Source organism: Misgurnus anguillicaudatus, chromosome 6, assembly GCF_027580225.2.
Source record: "Misgurnus anguillicaudatus chromosome 6, ASM2758022v2, whole genome shotgun sequence".
Classification (NCBI taxonomy): domain Eukaryota; kingdom Metazoa; phylum Chordata; class Actinopteri; order Cypriniformes; family Cobitidae; genus Misgurnus; species Misgurnus anguillicaudatus.
In genome coordinates this window covers 6,810,172-6,826,215 of record NC_073342.2, presented here as the reverse complement: position 1 = coordinate 6,826,215, position 16,044 = coordinate 6,810,172, and the positions used below count along the sequence as shown (strand labels likewise).

Genomic DNA, 16,044 nt, shown 5'->3' with positions numbered 1-16,044 from the left:
AAATACAAGTATCTGTACTGTATCAGAGTTAATATGTTTATATGCTGCAATACCTTTTACTTACAGCTTTATACTCTACTGCACTTCATAAATACAAAGCGCTTTAATACTAAAGTTACACTAAAAATCTAGAGCTTTCTTATATGGCAGAGATGCTCCAAAATCTGCGTGGCACTAAAGTAAAACTTTCAGAGACTTCTTATTAGAAGTACTATTTTATGAAGTATATTTTTATCAAATCAGAAGTTCTCGAAATTAACAGCCAGAAAACGACAGCTATTGAAAGATTGCTCTTTAAAGGGCTGGTGGGTGGCTCTTAAAAGAGCCTTTTTAGTGGAAATAAAATTTTACTGAAAATCTATTTCTTTTTGGGCGCTGCCTTTTTAGGCTTAGCTGCTTTGGGCTTTGTCGTCTTGGGTTTAGCAGCCTTTTTGGGGCTCTTCGCTGCTTTCTTAGGAGCCGCTGGCTTCTTTGCTTTCTTGGGGCTCTTTGCTGCCTTTTTAGCGGCGGTGGCGGCTGGTTTCTTCGCTGCTTTCTTGGGTGATTTCTTAGCGGCGGTCTTCTTTGTCGCTGCAGTCTTGGGCTTCTTGGCAGCGGCGGGTTTCTTGGCTGCGGGCTTTTTTGCTTTAGGAGCGGCTTTCTTCGCTGGTTTTGCCTTGGTCTCTGCCTGCTTTTTGTTGAGTTTAAAAGAGCCGGAAGCGCCGGTGCCTTTGGTCTGGACCAGAGTGCCTTTAGTGACCAGGTTCTTGATGGCGATCTTGACGCGGGAGTTGTTCTTCTCCACGTCGTAGCCACCGGCGGCGATCGCTTTCTTCAGGGCAGCGAGAGAGACACCGCTCCTCTCCTTGGAAGCCGAAACGGCTTTGACGATGAGGTCACCGACGCTTGGTCCGGTTTTCTTGGCCTTTGCGGCGGATTTCTTCTTGGGCGCTTTGGCCGGCGCGGCGGCAACAGCTGGGGCGGTTTCTGCCATTTTCTCTGAGAGGATCTGGATCTATAATATCACAGAATCAACAAGAGAGAGATCATGCGAGTAGCAGAGCGCGCGGCGCTTTTATACAGCACATGAGAACCATATAGACTCAACCGGGACAGCTGAGTGTCTGTGCACCTACACGAGCCGCTAACGCGTGTGTTTTCTTCTCTAACTTTTTCAACAAAAACAGAGATGTAAAATACATGGGCGCGATATAAACAGCTTAAACACAGAGCAGAGGTCCAGCGCTATGTCTTAAAACTAAAATACGCCACGATTCAAAATATATTTTGCCAACTTTAGATCAAATCCACGACCAACACCAGCCACCGAATAAAGCCGCATTTGTTTCTCATGTGATTTTTGTATTTTACATTTAATTAAATGTTATAAGTGTCTTTTGTATTTGTAGCAGACACTTGGATAATTATTTTCATTACATGAATAACATTAAAGGACTTGTGAATTATTATATATAGTAGTTATTCTGGCCACCTTGAAGCACACGCATCATCCAGAGGCTTCCTGTTCATGTGTAACTTCATCTCTGATTTGTAGTTAATTTTTTTTTTTTTTTTTGCTTTTGTTGCTGATTGTAAAGTGATCGTGTGAAGGAAGATGTATTAAAATGTCTAAAGCATTCAAACAATAACATAGTGGTAAAATGCTGACGTGCATGCACAAAAACTTTATGAAATACAGTTTTTCAAAGGCATAAACCTTCATTGTATGATCTGTTATACTGTGTGCAGTTTTTCTATCTTCCTTATAAACTCATTTAAAGATCAATCAGCGTTAGGGTTAACTATTAAACTATTCTATTACAGTATTACTACTACTACTACTAACTATTCAACTATTAAAAACCTGTCAATCAGCACTGACATACAATATGTCTGAATTGTCTGTAACAGATTATAAAATTATCCTCATAAATACTTCTTTGAAAAAAAGCTATATGATTTGAATACCATATAAAGCATATAAATCAGTTATTTTGATCAGTCCTCTTACAACCAAGTCCACTTTGTTACATATTATAAAAAATAGCAATTATACATTATGGTAATGATAACCACTCTACTTATTTATATGGCCATTATGAGTTATAGACTTATTTATTGAAAGTGGTGTGATCAAAATAATAGCAGTGTGAAGAAAAAAGGACCTATGTGACTAAAGAGTGGATGTTTGTTATAAAATATATCTGCTGCTGAATTTCTAAGTAAACTGGACTGTTCCATCATTGCTCAGAGGAACAACACAATTTGATTAAAAAAGGTTTATTTGAGAAGTTTAAGAATCTCAGCTAAAATTATCTCAAAAACTTCAGAATGGCAACCAAAACTCAAAGCACATGGAAATAAAAGCTACTTCAGTTAAAACAGACTGAAGAATAGCCAGGATGGCAAAGATCCAGCCTTTCATGTCTCTAGAAAGATAAAAGATTATATAAAATGATCTGTGACAGTCAGAAGACGTCTGATTTAAGCGAAGCTGTTTGCAAAAAGCTCCCATAAAGCACCAGTGTTGAAATAAAGACATGAGCAGAATCACATCAACACATCAGCTGGCCCGAAGAAACCTTGTGTAACATTTTTGGTCTGATGAGAGTAAAATTGCTCTTTTTGGGTCTAGTGGTTATTGACAGAACCTCATGTGACCCCTGGGTACTGAATTTAAACCACAGTACACTGTAAAGACAAAAATCATGGTATTGGGATGTTTTTCATACTACCGTGTTGGGCCTATTTATCGTATAGAATGGAACATGGATCAATTTAAATAGATCATAATACTTAATGGCAAGTTCCTGTCTCATCTTAATATGAAAGAAATTATCCAGGTAACTGTGGCCCTGTTACCTTTTGTTTCATTGTTTGAGTTGGTGGCCATTTGCTGACGAAGGCTCTGAGTCATAGGTGAATAACAAGCCTAAGGTGTGAACCCATTTATATGATAATTAAATGGTCTGAGTGAGACAGTGTAATGTTGATGGGATTAAGGGTTGGTGAAACTTCACGATTGGGGTGGCAGGATTACTTCTTTGCTTCAATGCTTTGTTTAAAATGCAATGTAGGGCGATTGTAAGTCAGACTTGGTGACTGCAGCTCCTGAGCTCTATGCTCGGATTTGAAGATCGCTTTCTCCAATAAAGACTGCTGCTCAAGGAAATCCAAGTCTACTGGTATTTGCAAGAAAGTTTTACAACACTACCCCATTGAAAACATGTGGGGTGACATTAAAAATGCAGTTTCTGAAGCAAAATCTAAAAATTTACAGGAACTGTAGATCATGTGCTGAAATTTCAAGGCCAGAAGTTGATTGACTCGATTTGACACAGATGTGCAGCAGTTATCAACAACAATGGTTATGCAACTAAATATTACTAATTCAATAGTTTAAAGTGAAATTAAAACATCTCAAAATATTTATAATAAATGTAAAATATGTAGCCTTACATGCAATAGTATAAATTCCTGTTATGTCAAAATGTTTTCATAAATAGTGTTAAAAACAAAGACGTTAATTTTAAATAACATAAGCCAAACATTTATTTTAAATCAGAATTTACAGTGGGTTTACGGTAATTAATGCAATAAAGGACTCCTGAACCATGTAATGAAAGCAACATTAACAATGAAAATTTAGGTTTGTTTTATGTAGTACTCTGAATTTACTGCCAGATATTGTAAAGCTAAAATAACTAGTACTTCATACACGCAAAAAGGGTTTAACTATAATGCATGAAAAATAATAGAAAGCTCTTTAACCAATAAAGTGGGTGGCTCTTAAAAGAGTCTTTGTGGTGTTGAAAGCTTCAACAGATTTATTTGGAGCTGGTGTACTTGGTGACGGCCTTTGTTCCCTCAGACACGGCGTGTTTGGCGAGTTCACCGGGCAGCAGCAGACGCACGGCGGTCTGGATCTCTCTCGATGTGATGGTGGAGCGCTTGTTGTAGTGAGCGAGACGAGAGGACTCACCGGCGATACGCTCGAAGATATCATTGACGAAAGAGTTCATGATCCCCATGGCCTTAGAGGAAATCCCGGTGTCAGGATGAACCTGCTTCAGTACTTTGTAGACGTAGATAGCATAGCTCTCCTTCCTAGACCTCTTACGCTTCTTACCGCCCTTTCCTGCGGTTTTAGTAACGGCCTTCTTGGACCCCTTCTTAGGTGCGGACTTCGCTGGCTCAGGCATGATCACTTCAGAAACAAAACCAAAGACTAAAGCACGTCACTTTTGTGAATGACTATTTATTTACTGTTCATGCTAATTTTCAAAGACCGCAGACTTAAAGTCTGATTGGATGTCTTCATTGGACAAGCAACACGAATGGATTTCATTGGAATGGCTGTAATCTTTGCGAGCCAATCGCAGTCTCTAAAACTGTAACCCCACCCATGGCCTCATTTGAAGTGAAAATCCTTTGTGCGTTTATGTGTGGTTTTACTTTCCCGCTCATTTTTTTAAAATACAGTTTTTTTTAGTATAATTGTTTGTTGGAAATAGAAAGCGCAAAATACTTTAAATATAAACGAAGGCACTGCTCGTTTTTCATTTTGCTCTAAAGTGTTTATTTAACTATTACAAGCGAGATCTCTTACGTATGCGTATTGCGTATAAAGGCAACTAATAATTTACTAACACATTCTAAGATTAAACTCTACACAAGAGTGTTTCTTGCATAAATAATTTGTATCTGTGATTGTAAACAAAGACTGAGCACAACTAGGACAGACTAGGCATGATCAGTCGTTATGATCAAATTACATTAATAGTGTGTCCGAAAATAATTAGGAATCCGCAACTTTAGGGCAGTTTTTGGGAACACTTTCGTTTTAGACTTAAACATTTGTATTTAAGGAAAATCTACAAATGTGTATGCAACGACGTATATTGAACGTTTGCATGCATTTTGCGCTCTTGTATTTTCTTGAAATACAATAAGCATGAGCACATAAATACACAGGCAATTAACCAGTACAGAAAGAAAAATAACGATCAGATGTGAACTCTATGTGATAATGTGGATGGCTCTAAAAAGAGCCGGTTGGGTTTGAGTGGAGTTTAAGCATTTAACCTCCGAAACCGTACAGAGTGCGGCCCTGACGCTTCAGAGCATATACGACATCCATGGCGGTGACGGTCTTTCTCTTGGCGTGTTCAGTGTAGGTGACAGCGTCACGAATAACGCTCTCCAAAAACACCTTCAACACACCGCGAGTCTCCTCATAGATCAGACCAGAAATACGCTTGACTCCACCACGACGAGCGAGACGACGGATGGCGGGTTTGGTGATTCCCTGGATGTTATCACGCAAAACCTTACGATGACGCTTTGCGCCTCCTTTGCCGAGTCCTTTACCGCCTTTACCTCTTCCTGACATGATTTCAATCCGCAAAACAGAGTGTAAAAACAGCGGAGCGCTGAAACAAGACTTTCAAGTTGCCTACAGGACCTAGTGGAAACATGGATAAATGAAGGCGGTACTTTGTGACGCGTCACAGTAAAAGCACAGACCTGCCTACTTTTTTTTTTTTTTAGCTTAAACTGAATTATAGTTTTAATTTATTATTAACTGTTGTGATTAGACAACTTTTAACCATTTATTTAAGAATAGTTTATAGCAATTACATACAGCTGTGCTTGCGGAGTGATTTTTAATTGAAATGAGTGATGTGCATTCTTTTAATAAACCTAGTGCATAGTAGATGTCATTAAAATATCCGATTTTCTATTATTTTACATTTAAAACATTAAATAAACATTTCTAAGACAATTATGAAGCATGACAACACAATGCAAACTCACTCTCACTTCATTTACATCATTTACCTGAACAGACTTTTTCATTTCATTTTTCACCATGTACGTGCATTCATTCACAGCCCCCTAAAAAAAATTTATGATAAAAAATGTTCAACCAACTCTGAGTTAAAACTTGAACTCTGAGTTGATTACTATGAGATGGAAAACTGAAATTAGTTAGTTTAAGTCGATTCTAAGTAGGTTGAATCTGAGTTAAGTGCGTACACAACCACTATGTAAAGACATTATCAATAGAGCACCGATATTATGATTCACCATGTCAACAGTACGTGACAAAGAGGACCTGTGGCCTTATGTACAAAGGCTTGCATTGAATCATACTAAAACATTACTTCACGAGATCACATTTTCAAATAAGTCGGATAGATAAAATTTGTCAACATATTTGGTCATACAACAAACATAGTTTTCGTCATGTGACAACGATATTTAGTACATTTTCGTTGACAAAAGCAGACTATATGGAGAGGCTGCAGACCTGGAGCCGGTAGATCTACGCCCCTGACAGTTTTACACCCCTGGCAGTTTTGCGCCCCTGTTGTTCCTCATGTGTCCAGTAGGGGGAGAGGGAAATACAACTAATCTATTTAAACAACCGTTTAGGAGCACTATTTATTAATATTACACATTTAAGCAAAAATTTTATAAACTAACAGTGTACACCGCAGTCTGCACACAACGGAACTACACACAGTAAAAAAATCCATATATTCCAGGTCTGGTCCTCTTGTTTTTTATTATTGGAGATAAAAATAAGGATCATGGATTTAAATAGTAGCGTGTTTTCCTGTTATTTCTTATGGCATTTAAAAATCGATTGGACCCGGAAGCGGCGCATGACGACGTCACACTTAACTATTTATATTTATTTATAAACTGTTTTTATATACAAGAGACTGACTGATATATGATGTTGTGAATTTATATTAAGTTACATTTAGATATTAACCATATTTAGGCCATTAGACATACAGTACTGTGTAATCATATGGATCCTAAATGAAATATCTGCTGTATAATCCACAATAGGCTTTATGCCCAGCTGCACTACTTCCTGAACTTCAGCCAGCTCCTTGTTTCCTGTCTGCCATTATTGGACAAACTGATTAATCCAGGAGTGCCTGACCTCAGTAGTCACAACAATAATCAAACACACCTGGATTAATCAGTTTGTCCAATAATGGCAGACAGGAAACAAGGCTGAAGTTCAGGAATTAGTGCAGCTGGGCATAAAGCCTATTGGTCGTCATACAGCTACAAAACATGTCCTACATAGCATTTTATGAAGCACAATTTGTTACAAAACTGTTTGTGGACCCCATTCACTTCCATAGTATTATTTTTTCCTACTATGGAAATAAACGGGGTCCACAAACTGTTTGGTTACAAACATTTCTCAAAATACCTTCCTTTGTGTTCATTAGAACAAAGAAATGTATACGAGTTTGTAACAACATGAGTGAGTAAATGATGACAGAATTTTCATTTTTGGGTGAAGTATCACTTTAAAAACAATGTGAATAACACCATGCAGAGCACAACTAACACACTTCTGGAAAAAGGACATCCATAATGAATCAGATCTGGTCACTGTGTGTGTGTGTGTGTGTGTGTGTGGTCCAGAATGCAGTCAGGTGAGTGTAGATAACATCAATTTGCTCCTTATCTTCAATGAACAACGGCGCAGGCACTTTCTTGATGGAACACTTGGAAAAAGTGTCAAGACTTTGATTTCTTTTGTCCATTGATGATGGACTGTGCAGAGAAAATTGAAAATTACATTAAAAACATTTCCATGTATGTGTAAGTTGTTTATTTACTAGATAACCTGGTGTAGAATGCAGTTTAGGAATGCATTCTTGATGCATATACCTGAATGTGGTTATCGGTTCCTCTTGCCACAATGAAGTCCACCAGAGCCTGGTTGGACAACATTCGGTTCCTCTCTGCAACAACATGTTGTGGCAAGTCATGTGTTAATCCTTGAAAACTCCTGTAAAGAGGTCGTAATGCCCCTTTGGTCAGGCATCTTGCCTCCTCAGTCCAATGGGCGAACCTTTTCCCATGCCTTTTTAAAAAGAAAAAAATCGACTTTGTTGGCCCCCAATAGGACACCTCTTGTTGTGGACAATAAACAGAATTGATAATTTAATGTATAATTAATAATTACATATAATGTTTTTGCTTATAACTTTCTCATTTCAACAGATATTTGCATGAAATTTTAACAGAAGGTAGAATTTTGTTAGTACTTTCAAAATAAATTATAAACATTTACTGTTTTAGTCGGAATGGGCATCAAACTTTAGTTGGAATGGGCATCAGGTTTTTAGAACGATTCCTGCAGTGGACGTTCTGACAGAAGTCTATTAATAAATATGTGACTACCAAATTTCCGCGGTTTATTTAAATACCCTCTCCACCATAGACTTAAAGTACAATGTTTCAGGACTAAGATAAAAGATATTTATTTTGGTCCATCTACCTTTTATTAGAGACCAGAGCTTAGTGGAAGCACACCGCTCGGTTGAAAGCGACACAAATGTTTAAACAGTTGCTGTGAATTAAAAACACCTCCAAGTGGATGTGGATATGGCATGACATACAATGTAACAGTCCAATCCAGGGAGACAAGGGTAGCTGCAGCTTGGAGCAATGGGCGTGGCAAGAGGTAGGGGCGTGGCAGGAGTTAGGGGCGTGGTAAGAGGTTTCTCATTGGTCAAAGGAGCTTCCTTCTGGCAACTGCATTGGCCAATCAGCCGTTACCATAGTTATATGTAATTTCCTTTAGCTAAAAATAAATCGTAAAATGTGTAAATCAGAGAATAACAAGTATAAAATGAAAAATACAAATGAATACAAAAATAAAAGTTTATGAATCAAAGGAGGGTTTCTTTTATTTGTGTATTATAAAACGTTGACAAAATAATTAAATTATATATTTTTTTCCAGAAAAATATGGGTTTTGGAAACAAAGTAAAATGTCATGAGGTAAATTCTAATACTGAGCATTTCTATTTTAGGAATATCTATTTTAAAGTCAGTCCAAAATGAAATAGAAAAAGGGCAATACAAAAATAAATGTTATGAAAAACGCACTTTTTCTGGATTTTGGGGTGTTATTTTGTGTCTCTGATGCTCCCACACGCATACAAACTTGGAAAAAATCCATCCATGCTGTTTTGAGTGAGATACACGTTTCTGAATGTCCTCTGCCTTGAGTCTCAGATCGCGCGAGTTCAAACTCAGCTCCGTTGTGACGTCACAAAACGTTTCGTCACATTCAGTTTCAATTTTCCCGCCCACCACCCCACTCGCAGGTCTCCACCCACCAGGGAGCTAGAGAGAGCACAGAGCAGTCAGTCACTTTGCTCACTGATACCCTGCTGTTATCATGTCTCACTGAAATAACAGCGCTATTTGGATATTATGGATTATACTCCCGCCTACTTTTAAAAACAAAGTTTTAACGCGTGGTTATTGGAACCTGGAGTATTCTTATATACAGTGTGTTACGACGCAAATAGTCATCAGATTGTAGGCGATAAGACCTTCATGCGAAATCTGATGTAAACAACAGACTATGTAGCTCCCACGGATTATACGCATTTGTGGACAAAAATGGTCATTGGATGTATTTTTTATTTGTATTGTATTTTATTGGACTTTAATGGATCATTCACACATCTGAAACAGACTGGATTCGATTCGCGATCGTTGTATCAAACACAAAAGGTAAGAAGTCACGTTATATTTTGCATATTTTGCGCAGGCGCAGGTATCTAAGAATATCTGCGTCTTTTTTATTTATTTAATTTTTTTAGTATGGTATAGCATATTTACAGAGTTTGTACAACCTAATACAGCTTACAACTATTAAAACTATAAAATAAATATTCAGAAAAAAAACAGCTGGGTGTACAAAAAGCGACAAGGGGAACAGACATTCCGAGGGGAACAGGATCGGCTGCTACATCGGGCCTTACACCCCGGCTTTTCTGACGAGGCTGACCCCCGAGCCTCTAATAACTGTACGGTCCGGAGCTCCCGCTAGCTTCTAGCAATTAGCACGCGTCCACAAGCAGTATACATCCTTCACCGGGTCTTAATTTCTGTAATTTGTGAAAATAATGCGTTTGAAAATGTTTATAACGGGAATATGTTAGTATTGTGCAGGGAAAACGAGTGTATTGTTGAGACTGCTCATCACATTTTACGCTGGAATCTTTGTGTCGTGATGAGTTTGACACACCGAGGCCGGGCCTTACCGCCCCGGCTTTTCTGACGAGGCTAACCCCCGAGCCTCTTATAACTTTCCGGTCCGGAGCTCCCGCTAGCTTCTAGCAATTAGCACGCAGTCCACAAGCAGTATACATCCCCCGCCGGGTCTTAATTTCTGTAATTTGCGAAAATAATGCGTTTGAAAATGTTTATAACGGGAATATGTTAGCATTGTCCAGGGAAAACCAGTTTATTGTTGTGACTGCTAACGTAACATCACAATTGACTCTGGAATCATTGTGTGTCATGGGTTTCTTCTCCTGTAGTGTACTTATTAGTGATACTTTTCTGCATGATTTGTCTGTTGGCAACATAAACCGTTAATAATAATAATATATAAAATAATAACACAGTATGGTCTGTACTGCTCACGATACCACTGAGCACGCACACGGGCACATGACGTTAGTAGTGGGGCGTGATCAAAGGAGCAGCAGCTCATAAATATGTAATGACTAGCTCAAAACGGCACAATCTGAAATGCACTGAAACAGAGGCTACTAGAGATGGGTAACAATCTTTTCCTACAAGCTATTTCAAGCAAACAACTTTTTTAAACATGCTTTATGGAACTCATACACCTATATAACTTGTGGAAAAGCAGTCATAATATGGGCACTTTAATATCTTTAAGTGATTTTGCAAAAAGTGCATTTCTCACAAACATTATGAATGTTTTTTTTAATGATTGATCCTGGAAAAGTTGCGGTGGTGATGATGTCATGTAACCTGCGCCATACAGAAGATTTCGAAGGTAACATACTTTTGAATGTATTCTCAATATCATTATTGTTATTTTTACAGTGAAAGAAATTTATTTTATATAGTGATAAAGTTATGGCTCGCTTTTATGCGGATCAGGAAGCTTTTCACGTCCAATTGAATAGACCTTACGGCACGCCCCATTCCTCGTGGCACACCCCATTTCTTTCCGACCTTATGGCACGCCGTTTGCTCCAGCCTGCAGCTACCTCTACATGCATCCAGGCGGAAACAGAATTTATGCCTCAGAAATTCGACGCGCGTGCACGCGATGTAAGCATTGCTATATCAGGTACATTCTCTCTGTTCCATATCTGTGGGATGATCTGCCAGTTGCAACAAGATCTGATGTAGAGGTCTACACGGAAGACCCGAGACCCGAAGACCCGGGACCCGACCCGGGACCCGTACGGGTTCGGGTCTATATTTTAAATGATCAGCCGGGTCCGGGTCGGGTCTCAATCTATACTTCGGGTCCCGGGTCTGTTTAACATTGTGGGTAATACCCGAGGTCAATCGGACTCGGAGAACACACACTCACATTTAAATAAAATATTTCAAAAACAGCAACAAAAACTTAGATGAACTGTCGCATAAATTTTTTCTATGACGCGAAAATTGCGTTAAAAAGTTTATATTTGGTTGCTCCAACCAGGCAGCTAACGCGCATGTGCTCTTTTAATGTTTCTCTGGCTACCAGTCAGGAGCTTCTACAGTTAGTAGGGTAGGAAGGGGGGGTTCACCTGCACCCGAAAGGTATATTTTTTAACCTAGTTTTTTGTAATCCTTAAGGTGTCTAGAAAAGGAATTTTGATGTTCCCCATGCAAATTATTGTCCCATGTGTGATTTTTTGTATCATCTTTTGTGTCTGTGCTTGATTTTCGGCTGTGAAAAAGGAAAACTTTAAATCTACATAGAATCTGTACAATACATTCTACAGACACAATCCACCCCATTTCCTCTTCGTCTTTGCACGAGGAATTGATAGATATGAGGATTGTCATGATTAGATGATGTATAATGCAAAAAACTCAAATAAACACAAAAAAATTTAAATAAAATTGTGACATTGGATCACTGGAACTCCTCCCCTATGGACCCTATTGATATATGTCTTCTAACTTTTGTATTTTTACAGTCTGTAAGATGTCTAATAAACAAACGTTGATGATCCACACCTGACATATTGTCACGTGTATGTCTTTTCTGGCTATATTGGTTGCCTCCCTGGATTTCCAAAAAAAAGCAAAAAAAGAACATTTACATAATGTCTTTTTCAAACTGGTATATATTTGTAATGCTTCAGGTGTCTGATAAACATATTCCACATTAAAATATTGTACCAAGTTTTTTATTTAGATTGGAATCAATTTGAAACTTAGAGCAATACGTGTGGTCGAAAGTTAATAACTCTGAAGGCCTTCAGAAAGTCCAGACTTAGCAAGCCCAAAATACAAAAAAAGCTGTTTGGAGTAATCCAGTGCCACACTGTATCAGTGCCGGCCCATCTTCCCAGCTTCTCTTTTTTTTGCAATTGATGCATGCTTATCATCCTCAAAAAAGAGAAGAGTGATATCGATGGTGAGTCTGAAAAATATACTCCTCTACCAAGTTTGAAGCTGCCTTGAAGACATTAAGGAAAAATAAAGTCAATACTGTTATACTATAATAGCTAATGGTTGGTGGCTAGTTGGTGATCATTGCTAATCATGCCCAAGTCAAAGAAACACAAGGAAGAAAATGATAGTGAGTCTGAAGAGTTTAATCCTGCTACAAAGAAATCCAAGAGAGATGATGGTGTCAAATAATAATAATAATAATAATTTGTTACATTAATATAGCACTTTCCGGCAGCACTCAAAGCGATTTACATATGAAAGGGGGATTCTCCTCAACCACCACCAATGTGCAGCATCCACCTGGATGATGAGACGGCAGCCATATTGCGCCAGAACACCCATCACACACCAGCTTATTATTGGAGAGGAGACAGAGTGATATAGCCAATTAGTATGGGGGGATGATTAGTAGGTCAACGGGCAAGTTTGGCCAGGATGCCGGGGCACACCCCTACTCTTTTTCGAAAGACATCCTGGGATTTTTAATGACCACAGAGAGTCAGGACCTTGGTTTAACGTCTCATCCGAAGGACCACACTGATGGCCATTTGAGAAGGACTATGTGAGATACCTCAGTTGGATTCAACCCAGGAAGAGACTGACAACCGGGTTGTTCTGTACTTGCTGTATGCCGCTCAACTGGGGCACAAGGTGGCTGTGGTGAGGACTGCAGACACAGACATTTTCTTCATCCTCCTACACCACGCCCAATCCGTCACGCTGACCATCTACGTCGACATTGGGATCGAAAAGCACAGGCAGATCCTAAATGTCAGCTAACTGGCAGAATGTAAGGGGGCAGACTACTGCACAATACTCGGCCTCTGCATCTTCACAGGGAAAGCTTTACAAGTACCTTTAGAGGCAAAGGGAAGGTTGGGTCTCTGAAAAAGCTGCAGAGTAATCCAAGTACCATGCAGCCTTCAAGTGAGTTTTTTCAAGGCAGATATTCTGTAGCATGTAATGGCAATAACAGTTTTTTACAGATGCTAGGACACATTTCTCAATACATAGGTCACTTTTGCAAAACTCTTCACACAGTTCTCCTAACCAACTTTCAGCTTGGCAAAGCAGTTCATTTCACATTCAAAATCATGCTGAAAAGAATGATTGGAGAGGATGAGACGCTTACCACCAGATCCAAGGTCCCACACATCAACTGTGTCAACCACCGTCTGGCTATCCACAAGAAAGCAGCCACACCGATATTCTGGTGTCCCAAGCCCCATGATTCTGGCCAAGGCTGGGAAAAGACTGAAGAGGGTACTCTGGAACCAGTGTGGTCTTCTGGACCTATCTTCCCCACTTCACTCACTGGCTTCCTTGAGGAAACAGTTGAGGAGATGGATGGAGATGGTGAAGACGACAAGGAGCAAGAGATCGATTATGAAGACCTGGGCTGTTTCTCAATTCCAAGAACGCAAAGAACGGACTTGCGTCCTTGTGGAGATTGAACTTGCCAGGCGACCTCGGAAGAACGAACTCAGAAGGTCGCGAGAACACAGAACGCACTTATGAGAATTGAGATGTGTGCGATCTTCCTGTTGGTCACCTGACCTCCGCCATTGTTTTGCCTCAATGACTTCTGGGGCGTAAAGCGATTTCAGCGCGCAAGTCTACACTCGATGCATCCTCGATATCAAGAACACATCCGGGTATTTTCATGCGTCCTCTGTACTTGCGTTCTTGAGAATTGGAATGAACTTCGACTGTTAATGATGACGTAGAGCGAGGACACAAGAACGCAAGATCGCTGAAGAACGCATATTGAGAAACAGCCCTGCTGTATGATGAATAGACTTCATTGCCCTTGACCTTTTGACCTTTGATTAGAATCACTTTGTTCTATTTCAGTTTATTCTAATGGGGATTTGTTATACCCTATATATACACATATTTGACTATATGAGTGGTTTTCTCTTTTGTTTCTATAAATATAATACCAAAATAACGGTTTGAATAGTAACTCCTTATCATGGAAGATGTTCAGTTGGACCAACATGTGACAATATTTTAAGTAGGGATCATCAACATTTGCTTCTTAGACATCCTAAAGACTGTAAAAATACAAAAGTTAGAAAACATATATCAATAGGGTCCATAGGGGAGAAGTTCCACTGATCCAAGGTCACAGATTTTTTTTAATTATTTGTGTTTATTTGAGTTTTAATGCACCATACATCATCTAATCATGACAATCCTCATATCTATCAATTCCTTGTGCAAAGATTAGGAGAGGGTGGGGTGGATTGTGTCTGTGGGATGTGTTGTTCAGATTCTATGTGGATTTAAAGTTTGCATTTTTCACGGCCGAGTGTCGGGCACGGTCACAGGGGATGATGCAGGAAATCACACATGGGACGGTGATTTGCATGGGGAACATCGGGGTTCCTTTTCTGGACACCTTAAGGATTGCAAAAAACAAGGTTAAAAAAATATACCTTTCGGGTGCAGGTGAACCCCCCCTTCCTACCAGACTAAGTGAGACGCAATGACTTTACCTTTGACAACTGGCTCTTTTATTTAGAAGGCGGGACCTATTCCGCCGTACCGCGCATTTTGCACTGACTTCTCAAATTTTTATAATAATATTATAAATTGACCGTCTTGCTGTTATATCTAAAGTTTTCGCGACTCTGCTCAACAAGATGATAGCAAAGCAGCAAAGCTAACGAAAGCAGCCATGGCACTGAACGAGCAATCGTTATTATAATCCAAATGGGCAAACATTATTAAGCAAGTTGACCCGATGTAAAACTGCGTTATTAATCACCATGACTGTAAAGTGGACTTTAAAAGCTGGAATAAGCATAAACATTTCAATCGTCAAGAGAGGAATAACATGGATGGAACTTTCATGGAAATTGTGCATCACACAGTCAGGTACAAAGAGGGAGAAGACTAACTTCTAACGGGTAAGACAAAAAGTTTCATTTTCGCTACTTGTTTATTGACTTATTAATAACATTTAGCTAAGTAATATTTGCCGGTCGGGTCTGTGTCTTCCCTGACGGGTTCGGGTCCACATTTTAAATAATAGACGGGTCTTCGTCGGATCCGGGTCCAGCTTTTAAATAATAGACGGGTCCGGGTCGGTTCCGGGTCCAGCTTTCAAAACAACAGACGGGTCCGGGTCGGTTCAGTGTAGCACATTTGCGGGTCTGATCGGGTTCGGGTAGGAATTTTTGGACCCGTGTAGACCTCTAATCTGATGATTCTGTAGCCGTCTTTAAGAATTGGTAGAGGCCAGTGACTTCTGTTTTTGAGGGAGCATGATGCGAAGCTCCTCACAACATGAATGTAACCCGTCAGCTGTGTGGCTCATCAGTTCAAAATATGTGTTCGCTGCATTATGTAAACTTATGTGCATTACGCTTGATGTCAAATTACAAGCCAACAGCAGATATTTCGAATTGGGTTCATGATAAAAGAGACGCTTTTTTATCAATTCTCTGCACTTGGATGCTTTCTTCCATTTAACAGGTTATAATAGTTATGCAACACGCATACAGTATTGCACATGTTATATACGAATTTTCTACTAGATGAGTGTGATAAATAAAAAAG

General features: G+C 39.3%; 3 protein-coding genes across 3 annotated transcripts; all 3 read right to left on the bottom strand.

Annotated features, from left to right (window-relative positions):
* Nucleotides 1–214: 214 nt before the first annotated feature.
* LOC129433290 (histone H1-like) lies at nucleotides 215–1,010 on the bottom strand. Its single transcript, XM_055191884.2, has one exon. The coding sequence runs from the start codon at nucleotides 971–973 to the stop codon at nucleotides 359–361; it is 615 nt and encodes a 204-aa protein (XP_055047859.2). The 5' UTR covers nucleotides 974–1,010; the 3' UTR covers nucleotides 215–358.
* A 2,607-nt stretch (nucleotides 1,011–3,617) lies between these two features.
* LOC141364150 (histone H2B) lies at nucleotides 3,618–4,198 on the bottom strand. Its single transcript, XM_073868250.1, has one exon. It carries the CDS (start codon nucleotides 4,179–4,181, stop codon nucleotides 3,807–3,809), a length of 375 nt encoding a protein of 124 aa, XP_073724351.1. The 5' UTR covers nucleotides 4,182–4,198; the 3' UTR covers nucleotides 3,618–3,806.
* An 853-nt stretch (nucleotides 4,199–5,051) lies between these two features.
* On the bottom strand, nucleotides 5,052–5,375 carry LOC141364149 (histone H4-like). The gene has a single exon (XM_073868249.1). It carries the CDS (start codon nucleotides 5,369–5,371, stop codon nucleotides 5,060–5,062), a length of 312 nt encoding a protein of 103 aa, XP_073724350.1. The 5' UTR covers nucleotides 5,372–5,375; the 3' UTR covers nucleotides 5,052–5,059.
* Nucleotides 5,376–16,044: the final 10,669 nt, after the last annotated feature.